The 13,304-nt window shown below is 38.4% G+C and overlaps 1 protein-coding gene across 4 annotated transcripts in view; it reads left to right on the top strand.

Moving 5' to 3' along the window:
• LOC146459902 (intermembrane lipid transfer protein VPS13A-like) overlaps positions 1-13,304 on the top strand; it is a 101,854-nt gene that overhangs the window by 376 nt on the left and 88,174 nt on the right. For all 4 annotated transcript variants that reach the window (XM_085088631.1, XM_085088633.1, XM_085088632.1 and 1 more), the window contains exons 2-6: positions 67-110; positions 4,039-4,081; positions 4,537-4,632; positions 7,472-7,582; positions 8,688-8,758. In XM_085088631.1, coding sequence (XP_084944757.1) covers positions 67-110; positions 4,039-4,081; positions 4,537-4,632; positions 7,472-7,582; positions 8,688-8,758 — 365 coding nt within the window. The remainder of the gene's footprint in view (positions 1-66; positions 111-4,038; positions 4,082-4,536; positions 4,633-7,471; positions 7,583-8,687; positions 8,759-13,304) is intronic.

Genomic DNA, 13,304 nt, shown 5'->3' with positions numbered 1-13,304 from the left:
TTTGTCTTTGAACGTTTTTGAATCAAATTGTTTTTGTTTTTTGACAATGAATTTTGATGTTTGTAGGAGATGTCAAGTTGGAAAATTTGATTCTAAAAGAGAGCGCCCTGGTAAGATTATCACCATGAATGAAGTTTATATGAGCTTAATTTGCGTTTTGTAGCCGAGGCTAGACTGTGGTTGCTATTTTATCGAAAGCTTGCATCTTTCGGCATAGCCATGCTGGGTTACCACCAAATTTGAAATTTAGATTGACAAAACTCTTTTTGTTACAAGAATATAAGATCGTTTGGAAAGGAAATTAAGCTTATCAATTCATTGTCGAATATATGCGCGATGATTTGAACACAACCTGGGCATGTACCGCAATATAAGCTTATAAACCTAAGCATATTAGTTCCAAGAAATTATCACCAGACGAAAGCATATTGTAGTGATATTGCGTCAAAATTGTGGAAATTTTAGATCGGTTATGGTGAAATCTATGTCGTAAATTTCAGACATGTTTAGTGCAAGTATAAAACAGTCAATTTACCTGTTTACCAGCTAATCAACCAAAGAATAATATAAACATGTATTGTTTAATATAAAATGGGAAAAAATTTGCAAACTCTTATTTTTATTTAAAATGATTTACATTTTGGCTTCGTTGTCTTTTAAAAGTGCAAAATGTTAGCAAAATTTTGTGAAATTAATATGCTTTAAATAAATTATTATTGATAACATTTTGTCATTCTTTTGAATAATTAACTTATTTAAATTAAGATTTTAATTTAATTTCATAACATTAAGTATTATTTTCTGCTCTGAAAGGGAGTTGTTATTTAAGGGATGAAATTGAAATTGTGCTCCTCGATAAAGCAGATGTTTGTACATGTATTAGTAATATATTAACTGTATCCAGAGGCAAAGTAATTTTGAAGTTTGCGTGGTTTTGCTTTACCATAAATGTACACTGCGATTGGTTGAAAAAACATCTACAATACTTCCTATTAAACCAAACTGACGTAAAACTGAAACCATTCGTGACTTGCTTGCATGTGCTTTCCCAGCACTGGTACTGATTGCTTGTATTTGACTTGAGTTCTGATAAGTTCACACTGACAACATGACAATATAGCATAAGTAAACACCTGACATTAAAGGGGCACTGTCACCGAGATTTTGCCGGATTTTGATCAAAGTTAATCTAATATTTGACATACATGTAGAACCACTTCTCTCACTCTCTCACATGAAATTGTTCGTAGACTAGTGCCAGGAGGGGAAATATTTGGTGGTTTCTACAGTGAAGAACAAATTGTAAATCAGGTGATGGGAAATTTTTGAAAAATACACAGGAAGGACTTTAAAAATTGGCTGATTTTTTCAATTTGTTAACTTGTACTGAACCATTATTTTGACATTTCCATCATTACAAATATGCTTTTTTTGTTAACCATGTTGGCTTGCTTTTGCATCTTGCCAACTTTTGCTACAACAATGCCCATTGCATTGGTGCCTAAATATGTCAACAGTCAACCATTTGTGCTTAAGTTCCCTAATGTTATAAACAATATGCAGTTTAACAACACAAGCAGGGCTGTTATATATTTAATAGCAGCCAGCAGCCGTCTATGAATATGGTTGGTAACTATATCAACATTTTATTGAAGAGAGCCAGGTCAGCATGCAAAGAAAGTCGTGTCCGATAGCCCGGGGCTAGTGGATTTTACCATCGGGCTAGTGGATTCTGACCATCACTTGCCCGACGGGCAAGTGAAGTTTTTTGGGAATTAAAATTAAAAAATTACTGTAAGACATACTTTTTTTAACTTCGAGATAGATTTCTGTGAACCGAAAGCGGTTTTTCAAGCTGATCTCACAAAGGGAAATCTTTTGAAAAAAGTATCGCATTACATTTCATGCCTGACATATCTAAATGCGTGAAATGTTTCCTTCGTAGTCTTGTCCACTGAATTTTCAAGCGAAAATAATTTGAAATATGACTTACTCTTGCTAAATAAGAACTATTTCTAAGAAAGCTAGTTGTCTGTATTTATTATGCTTTATTATTCAATGAACGTATCAAAAAGGCTTTGATCCTGTGGCCCGGTCCCGGGCCCCGGCAAATTCAGTTTCGTTCATGTTTTTGCATTGTCACGTGCATTTCAATAAATTCTACACGGTATGTATTAAACAGTTGATGAAAAGTTATCGATCACGTCCTATTGCTTTCTTATAAACTATCAGATGTAAATTGCAAAAATGAAACAATTTTGTTTCCTTTGAAACCTTTATCAAAGCTGTCCAGATCTAAAAGTGTTCATTTCGCCAGAAATTTGCATAATTTTGTTTACGACAGCACTGATGCGTAACATGGCACTTTCCGCTTCGCGTGAAATCTGACAGCCAAACTTTTTATTATAATTTTTTTTCAGAAAACCAATCTACTTGATGTAATACTTTTGTATGCGAAGCAAAAGTATGATGAAAATTTGGCTGTACCGTTTGTCTGCTACTTGCAAAAACAGTTTGCAAAACTTTGTTGACCAGTCACTCTGGCTGGACTCCAGACTTTGATCACGTGCGCTGGTCACACCACTCGATGATGTCAATCGTGCATCTACACTCTAATCACACACTCCTCTAGACCAATCAAAACACAAGTTTTACACTGTTCATTGTATAAAGGTTGATAGAATAGCAGTTGGAATTATGATCATGTTCTTTATTCCATCATCAGTGTTGTTATGGAAATCCTATGGGACCATACCATTCCCATACTATGGAAATTGTATAGAAATAGTATGGACGAAATATGTAGCAAACCCATAGATTAACACAAAAAATTGGGAAATGAATGACAACAGTGGGCTTCTATGGGTTTAATATGGAAAAGCATAACCCATATCAAAACCATATCATCTCCATATACGGGACATATTGTAGGGTTAAATGTAATTTAACTTAGTAAACAACTTAATGCAGCAAGTTTGCTCCCTGATGGCGTGTCTTAGCATGGCGTTAGCGTTTATTGGTGTACAGTTTGGTGTGCTGGTGGCGCATTAGCTTGTGGACAGGTCAGGCTTATAGGGTGCTCTACCTACTGTACCTGGGTTTGGGTTGGTGGTACCAGCCCCCTGGTTCCTGGGCACCCAACCTCCATTTGAGGCATAGGAGTTTATTGTTCCATATCATTCCCATTCCTGGGCCATGTATGTCCCATATTACCAGCTTTGGTATTATCATTTGCTGTCTATCAATACTAGGTCAGTGACTGATTGTTTTTGAAAGTAGATTCAAGTTTATCACTACAAATTCAACCCAAAAGTAGTTTCCTTTAAGACAGAAGACCCTGAGGACCATGCCCCATCAAGTGGCCTCATACAGTAAAATAAGGGGCTGATGTCCCCTTCACCTTGCGATGTTGGCACTGTGATTAAAATGCAGCTGTAGAGGGTTTGGGGAGAATTAAACACCTGGCCCCAGTTGTTCAGGTCCAATAACTTTATCCGCTGGATAAGGCACTATTCAGGGTCTAAAATATACTCCACATTAAATGCTGTCCAAGGTTTTCGTACACTCCCCAACTGAGTTCTTGTTAGAGTGTGCATATATTCGCTTGTGCATGAGGAAATACTGAAATCTTTGCACAAATTGAAACTGTCGGATAGTGACTTACCCACTGGATAAAGTTATCCAGCCTTTGAACAACTGGGGCCTGGTGACAACCTCATTCCCAGAAGAGGAGAAACCCTAGGAACAAGGTTGAGTTGGTGTGTGCACAATCTCATACCCAGAGTCCTCAGGCTCTTTAGCCAGCAGGTGGTCGCCACGCGAGACTTAAAAAAATTATTATTTTTTGGATACCCCAGAGTCTCTCCTGGCAATCAACCGCTGGTCGAAGAGTCTGAGGACTCTGGGTACAAGATTGGTGAATGCATCTCATTCAAGTTTATTAAGGGGTTGATGTATCATTTGTTTTCATTCATAAATGTATTTTTATTGTTCCCTGAATATTACATGTCTTATACTTGGTGATTCGACTCTTTCTAGGATGATCTTGACCTGCCTGTTAAGGTTCTTCGTGGTCACTTAGGTAGGATAATAATATGTTCCAGTACTCTTTTACTTGAAGTTCAATTTTCGTTATTGAGTTATGTACATGTAGTACTTTCAGACAGGTTCATTCATTGAAACAGAACTGCAGGAAAATGAGTTTGGGGGTTGAAAAATGTTTCAAGAACTTAAAACATTTTACCCTCTGAATGGCCCAGACTGCTCTCAGGTGCTGATGTATCAGTTTTGTGTCAGAGAATGCATATAATTTGTGAACATTGTGATATCACCTTTGCAGGCTTTCTTATATTTTTATTAACTTGTGATCTCACTGTTCTCCTATACCTCCATCTTGTTGATTATTCTACCTGTTTTCTAACCTTATAGATCTGCCATTTCTGAAAACAATTGCATGCACTGCAAATTGCACATAACATATCAAATGATAAGGCAATGTAACTTGATTAATTTGCTTGTTTTACTTTGAAACTACAGGCAAGCTGGTGTTAAAAATTCCTTGGAAAAACCTGTATTCAGAGCCAGTTGTTGCCCAAATTGATGGCCTCTATTTACTTGTTAGACCAAACACTGGTATGTTTTTGGCTGCCTTGCTCTAGAATTCTACCTACCAGTATATTTGTAAGGGCTAAATTGGTGAGACACTTGGTTTGCTAAGTTACAGTTCAAGATTTTAAGTTTGAATCCTATCTGGACTTAAAATAACTAGCCAAGGGTCATTTGTGATGTTTCACTGTTTAAGCTGGTGAGGATGTAAAAAAATCTGCAATGAAAGATCAAAGGGTTGGGACAAATTCGAATTTACAGTGTACTTGTATTCATACGCACACGTCAGAAACAAGGTAAGCAAGAACGAAAATATCCAGTCACCGACCCCCACCCCCGTACAATGTTGAGTCAGTGTAAAAAAAATCAAAGGCTCCTGTGAGCCAACTCGTGAATGCAGATGACACATCAGTAATTGAAATTTAGACGGCTACGGAAACTTTCTTGAAAGCTAAAAGAAATTATATCTTTGCCCGATTATGTAACGAAAAATAACCATTCTTGTACTATAAAAATGGTTGTCAAATTATTCTCTACAGATTGAATAAGCCGATTATTCCGATGCGCCGATTAAAAAAAAATCATGTGTTTTTTTTCAAAGTGCATAGAGGCACGCCATGTGCAGCTACGTCATGGAAATTCGTGTCCGATAGTCCGGGGCTACTGGATTTTGCGATCGGACCAAAGTTTTTTTGGGAATTAAAATTACAAAATTACTGTAGGGCATACTTTTTTTAACTTCCAGGTAGATTTGTGTTTTTCAAGCCGATCTCACTAAAGGAAATCTGTTCAACAAAGTATCGCATTACATTTCATGCCCGACATAAATGCGTGAAATTTTTCCTTTGGAGTTCAGTCCACGCAATCCTCAAGTAAAAATAATGAACTATGACAAGCTCTTGCTAAATAAGAATTATTTATCGACCGCGTCCTTTTGCTTTCCCATAAATTACCAGTTGTAAATTTCGAAGATGAAACATTTTTTCCCTTTGAAACCTCTATGAAAGCTGACAAGATCTTAAAGTGTTCATTCCACCAGAAATTTGCATAATTTTGTTTACGACGTCAATGATGCGTGACATGCATGGCACGTTCCACTTTCGCGTGAAAACTGACAAATTAAATTATTTTTTAATTAAATTATTTCTAAATTAAGTTATTTTTAATCCTTAAAAGAAACCGCACTTTGTAGAAAAAAACGAAAAAACCTATAACTTTGCTCAGACTCAACGAAAAATCTCCATTCTTACACTAAAATGATTGTCAAATTATTCTCTACAGAATGAATGAGAGAATTCTGATGCGTCGTGAAAAAAATTTTCACGTTCTTTTTTTCACTAATTGAGTTTACGACCCCTGACTTTATGAAAAACTGAAAAAACTTGTAACTTTGCTCAGATTGAACGAAAAATCTCCATTCTTGCACTAAATGATCGTCAAATTATTCTCTACATATTGAATAAGAATTTCCTGATGCGCCGTGAACAATAAATATTCGCATGTTTTTTCCACTAATTGAATTTAAAACTCATTCACTGCGCACGCCCGAAAGTTAACGACAAAACCGACCGACCGACCGACTGACCAACCAACCAACCAACCAAGTCAATAGTCAGCTATCGCTATAACTCGTTCATTGCGCTACGCGCATTCACGAGTTAAAAAATGCCTTGTGGGACTTCAACATTGTATGGGGGGAGGGTGTGGGGAGTAAAATGGGTTGTAAACAGACAGCATGGCTTCTTTAGTTAGGTCACACTAAATTAGTGATTTATACTTCACATTTTTAAGTAATTATACTTGGCAAATTTGTCCCAAGACCTTTTGTCCTTCATTGTATGTAGCTTACCTAAACCAAGGGAAATAAGCAAGCTATGCTCAAGGTTCTTAGTTTAACCTGCAGGCCAAAGCAAATTGGCAGTCTGTGAACATGACTTCCCCTGCACTGATGACTGCTTTAACACCTCAATGAACTTTTTCAATAAAAAGCCATATTCTAGTTAACACACTAAGGTCTTGCCCAGCTGTTTAAAAAAATCTTGATGAAACCCCTGAACCTGTATCCTGTCACAAGTGTTGTCAGTATTGTTAGGGCTGTAGAACTGACTGTTCATTTAGTAAGATCAACAAACTATGCTGCCCTTCACCCATGTCATGTGTGGCCATGCTTTGGACGAAAAATCTTACAGAAATATTGCATGCTAACTGAAATTTCTGTTGGGAACCCTTAAATGGCTAATGTAAGTGCATAACGTTTGTATTCTCCCATTGGTCATCAGTTTTTGTAATAGACCATTTCCGAGTTGCAGTAAACCTCATTATGAAAGCGAGGCTAAGTGCAAAAGCCTTTCCTATGACATTTAGTTTTGTTTGCATACTAGTGACAACTAATTTTCATAATAAAAACTTTGCACTGAGCCTCGCTGTCATAATGAGTTTTACAGCAACTCGGAAATGGTGTATTGTACATGTACATACACCATTTTGTATGAAAATTAAACCATCTTGTAAAAAATATAAAAATCAATTAATAATTATTTCATTAAGGAATGAAAACATGACTCATTGCCAATCTACAAGTGACTACCATCCTTACCACTGATTCTCTGTTGACGTCAGAAAGAAACGCTGATCTCCATGAGAAATTAACGAGAATGAAGAACACAATCTCTAAAGATTAAATTTGATTTGATGCTCAAGGAAATTCACCCAACTTGGAGAACAAGAAATGTGTTGAGAAATGTGGGGAGAATATGTATTTTCTTATTGAGGCTTTAAAGGTTAAGCTCAGCCTGTTTTTACACTTCAAATTACATGTTGGTCTAGAAATGTCTTTTACTCATCCGTAGAATGTTTGTCTTGTTAGTTGTCAAATACAATGAGGAGAAAGAGGAGAAGGCCAAACAGGAAAAGAAACAGAGACAGTTGGAAGCAGTTGAACTGGCCAGGAAACTAGAGGAGGAAAAGAAGAAAAATGGTACAGCTGTATACACTTACCTACATATTATATTGTACAATTTAAAACAAATAAAAATAACAGCAACCCAACCCAGGGTTAAGTGTAAAACTGCAGCATAGTGGAGTTACCATAGGTAAAAACATACTGGCACAAAACTTTGCACCAGTATGTCAATTATGGCGCACAAAGTATGTAGTGGATTAGTCTACATCCCTACATTTATTAGAAAAAGTTTCAACTGGTGAAGAGCCTTTTTGAACAGCTGTTTCACTACAACCCTGAAAAAGGTGTGCTTCCAATTCAATCTACCATTAGATTACATTATAAAACGTCTGATCAATCTTGCTACATCAATTTTGACACCAATGCATTGGTAAAACTGAAGGTATCTAATTTGAATTTCAAATATCTTGGCACCTCTGGAAAGTCATCTTAAATTTTCAAGGGGCTCTTATGTGCGAATGTCTTGAATGACCCTGCAACCCTCCAACTTACCATTTTTCTTTGTTGCTTAGTGATTCAGAGAATGGCTGTTTAGGTTTAGTTACCTGGTTGGAAACTATAATATTACATTGTACATCTTTGGTCAAACAAAACAGCTCTTCAGCATGTGTCCCTTTTCAAAAACCATGGTTTACATTCCAACCAATGTATTATGTTGTTCTTCATAATGTAACAACACATTCAGGCCTTAGAAAAAATCGGATAGTGATGCCCCCCCGCTCCCCCACTGCCCTGCTCTACCCCCTGGCAACACTCCCATTTCTGAGCCCTATGATAGTTCAAATTGCACTGGCAACCAACTGGTGATTAGGTTATCTGCAATGCATACAGTCACTCATTTGTTACTAACTTGGCACTGGACAATGCTAGGAGGAAAGGACTCACCCTTGCTGCCTGCAGTGTATGTGTTTTACTACTAATAACAAAAAATTTGGGAAGGTTGCTGCTTAACATATGGCTACCTTTCTGCTTGTGTAGTCATTTTATCATGTATCTAAGAAATACATCCTCATACATCCAACCACAAAGGATGTGAATCTTACCAACTTCTTTGTTGTTGCTAGATTCCAAAGTATAAACTTGTTTAATAAGCAACTAATTAAAATTATTTAACTTCCAGTCACCCAAAAAGATGAAAAGTCTGATAGCTTTGTTGAGAAGTTAGCCATGCAGATTGTAAAAAATCTTCAGGTATGTTTTGTTTCTCTTGTGAGTGCATCTGTTTCTTTCTGCCTTTTATTACTCGGGCCGTAAGGCGGCACGAGTTAAGGTTTAGGTAGCGTTATTAAATTCTTTTTTATTTTTGTGGTGGCAATGGACTGTGAGATCAGACTTCGGGCCATGAGTTATTGTTCTCGGTCTCGGTTTTGTACACGAGCGGCACGAATTAAGTTTTCGGAAGTGTTATCAAATTCTTCGCGTTCTTTGTACTCGGGCCGTGAGGCGGCGAGTTAAGTAATCGGGAAAGGGGAGGGGAGTGCCCCCAACTCCCTCATTTTTTTCCCTTCCTTAGCTCCCCCTCCCTTTCCCCGATGTATTCTGTGAGTCACTATTCTTTCGAATCAAAACATTTGGCGTCGGTTGTGAAGCGTCCGTGAACGGTTTCCCTTAATAAGCACAGAGAGAGTACTGGAGTCGTTAGAACAAAAAGGTGATGGCAATGATAGCATGTCGAGTGGTGAAGAAAGCGAAAACGAAAGGATTAAAGCCCGTGGATATAGCATAAGAGAAGAGGAGGTAGCTTGAACATGGTGCATTCGGTCTCGGCTGATTGGCAAATTAGCGAGGGTGACAGTTGTGCAAGAAATCATGAACCTTTGGAAGGTTTGTCGCACGATCAGCACGCAAATGAATTTAACTCAGCGCAAGATGATGTAGATGGAGGGCATGCAAAACGCGAATGCGAAATTGAAACAGAAAAGTATAGTGAGGTTTTGCAGCTTTCTTCGGGACCTTCGCAAGATGCTGCAGAATGCTCAGAAAATTCAAGAAAATTCCAAAGATTCAAATGCAGACCTCACCGCAAGCAACGCGAATGTTTCACAGCAGAAGAATGGTCATGTCAAATCGAACGATCGATCGCAAGTGCACGCTGAGGAATAGGGGAAAAGAGAGACAGTTTCTGACTCAGTGAATGCTTGGAATAATAGGACAGCGGAGGTGCTCGATGTTTAGGTGAATAGGACCCATTACCCGTTCTAACTTTCAAAGGTCAACTTTAAGAAGTGCCGAAATCCACATTTGAGAAAACTGCTACTCTTTAGCTTTTATTTTAATGTCCACGCCTTAGGTTTTCATCCAGAGACTTACAAGTGCGATCTACGCATAATAAACATCAAAATAGCCCAAAAAGAAAGTACCGCTGAATAGCTTGATTTGGGTGACCACCGATTAGTTTGACCTTATAGAGATGTAATCGGTGACGCGATCGCTATCGTGTCACACTCAGTCCTGCGATGACAATTCTTGTGTTTGATTCCTCCGCCGGAAAAATCCTGAACCTTCATGGGTTATCATGTGGAGCATTTTTATTATGAAACGCGAAACAAGGCACGTTCAGAAAAATTGGCGGGCCAAGGAATACATCACGCATGACAAATTATGCAAACGTACTTGCAATTTTGTCATCAGTTTTTGAATTTGTTCAAGAAGGAAACCGTTTTGTCAACAAACTTCTTGAATTTGTGCCCTAGAGCTTACAGAGCTTTGTTTGGCTAAATCATGTTTTCATATCATTGATACATCTGAGTAAAAGAATTTGAGCTTATATTGATAAGTTGATATTAGTGTGTTTATGTCAGTATATGCTAAATATAGGAGATTTAAAAATTGTCAATTGTACGGAGATTTTTATCCATCGTCAACAAATGCTTCCCCAAGAACCACCCATTAAACATGATCTTCAACAGACACACACTAAAACTCAGCTACTCATGCATGCCAAACATGAAAACCATCATCGCATCACATAACAAACAGATACTCTCAAATGTAGCAACGACCCCAAACCAAAATCATGACCCGAGCTGCAACTGCAGGAAGAAGGCAGAATGCTCACTTGATGGTAAATGCCTCCAAGCGAATGTGGTCTAGCAAATGATGGTAACAACAACAGAATCGTACGTGGGACTGGCATCAAACTTTAAAGAACGATACCGAAACCACAACACATTCTTCCCGAAACGCCAACAGACGAAATGCAACGGAACCATCTGAACATTTATGGACCGTGAAGGACGCAAACAAAACATTTCGCATTAAATGGAAAGTACTCAAAAAGTGCAAACCCTATAATAACACTAACAAGAAATGTAACCTATGTCTTCACGAAAAGTTTATTTTAATCCGAAGAAAAGATCTTTGTAGCCTGAACAAACGCAACTAATTACCAAGTTAATGCCCCCACAGAAATAGATATGTACTCAAAACCTCTCGAATAACGTAAAGTAACCGTTTGTATCATGGCACGTGAATTGTATCATGCCACGTGTATTAGTATTTTATCGCCCAGCAAACGCTTGTTTTAAATCACCAGTTCGATTGATTCCGATTTCACAAATCCATGCCCCGATCACATAAATAGATATGTACCAAAAACCTCTTGTATAACGTAACGTAACCGTTTGTATCATGGCACGTGAATTCTTGCTTGTGTTAAATCGCCAGTTTTTGATTACTCTATATAGCCAGCTTTTGAATCTTTACCGGTCATTCGTTGAAGTTGCCTGATCAGAGTGTGGTCAGCTCTTGACCATATGAAACAGAGCTGTAGCAATTAGCCTGCGTAGCAGTCGTTTCCGTTTCCTTCAAGCCAAGCGGGGTAAGCGCGCGAGGGCATTGGGCAAAAAGGAGCAAAAAAAGTAGGGGCGGGGGGGAGGGGCGGGGAAGGAAAGGAAACGCCTGCCGCTGAGCCCAGACATTTTACCGAACGCCCCCAAATGGCTTCGCTCCCTTGGGGCCTACACTGTCACGTCAAATGTCACATAAGAACCAATCATTTTTAAAACTTCTGGTAAATCTCAGCGAAAACAGAATCGCGGCAGGCAACTTGTTTACTTCAAGATTTTCGATTCTCGAACTTTACGTCGCTCGAACAAAGCGTAGATAAATTACCCAAGACAAATTTTACTTATGTTTTAGAATATCAACTCATTTGCTTACAGCTGGAATTACAGACAGAATGAGCTTGTCCCACATGGCTAAAATACTTCCTCGCGTTTCCAGAATAAATTTGTATTTCGCGTAGCGTGAAATACAAAGTCGTTCTAAAATATTGAAAACTTCCTTTTCAGACCGTGGTTAGAACTGAAATTTTCCTGCAAAGTATTTACTTGAGGCCTCCTATATCTATTTATGATTACAGAGTTTGAATAGAAATTTCTTTGTTCGTACGCGAAACAAGCTTTCAGACCAGCCAATTTTGCTTCCAGCTTTTCGCGTCTTTGAGCCGACAGCCAGAACAAATTTTCTTAAATTTTTAAAAATTCCGGCAGGATTTCGAAAAACGAATGACACCATGTTTGTTGAGACGATATTACCTACCAACAAAACAAAGCGCAATGAAAACCATATTTTGAGCGTGACCGAGAATTTTGATTTTGCTTGATGTTAATAGACATTCGCTCTTAAAGTAGTCCTTTGCTCCGGTTTCAACTGAATTAACGTATCTCCCTGCGAAAGTAGTTTAGTCGTTTCCAAAGCAAAGCAAACTCGAAATCGAAAGGACACTCGAGAGAGTTATTTTCCGCCTCGGCCATATTTTCATCTTTGATAAACGGTTAACCGGATGTCGCTTTGGTCTGTGAGTTTGATTGACGGACGATTGGCCAATGGTAATACATCATTGCCTCCCGTTCGCTGACGAACGGCGTTCGGTAAAATGTCTGGGCTCAGCGGCAGGCGTTTCCTTTCCTTCCCCGCCCCTCCCCCCCGCTCCTACTTTTTTTGCTCCTTTTTGCCCAATGCCCTCGAGCGCTTACCCCGCTTGGCTTGAAGGAAACGGAAACGACTGCTACGCAGGCTAGTAGCAATAAAAGGATGAATCACTTCTGAAGCCTGAACTTTTTTTTCCTGAGTGTATATCTCTATATCTATCGATTTTGGGGAGTTAGCAATGCTGGAAGTTATCACTGCTAAAAGATCATAGGCTTACGCACCACTCAGTCAAATGTGGCTCGAGTATTTAGTAAATAAACCCCTTTAGGTGGCTGGTATGTTGGCTGGTAATGTCCGCGGCTGAGAGATTGTCCGCAAAATGAATATTTGGCTGAGAAGCGAAGCTTCGAGGGCAAATATGAAATTTTGAGGACAATCTCTCAGCCAAGGACATTATTAGCCGACATACCAGCAAGCCAGAAAGGGGTTTATTTATTTTATAACCCTCCTATTAATTTTTACATCGCGCGAAAACCGCTCGTAAAAAAGCCAGTGCTGATCTGACAGCGGATGCGCGTGATTGACGTAAACAAGGACCAAAATTTGGCAAACTGACTAAATCTGAAAGTCTACTCGTAACTTTCTTCACCTTCAAAGACGTTGACAGCATGTTTCGTTGATATTTTTGTACTTTCCGGAACAGCATTTGCAACCAGCTTTTTGCTGTAAACATGACTGGAAATCTAAAAAACAAGTTTGTTTTTCTCCCATGTAAAATAATAAAGATTAAAAGGTGAAACTTTTGAGCTGCCTTTTTTCTGCTGGCTTTGTTTCTTTTCAATGGAAATAACAGGAGGGCAAA

This window comes from Pavona decussata, unplaced genomic scaffold, assembly GCF_977016875.1.
Source record: "Pavona decussata unplaced genomic scaffold, jaPavDecu1.1 SCAFFOLD_215, whole genome shotgun sequence".
NCBI lineage: Eukaryota > Metazoa > Cnidaria > Anthozoa > Scleractinia > Agariciidae > Pavona > Pavona decussata.
This window is presented reverse-complemented; position numbering and strand designations above follow the sequence as displayed.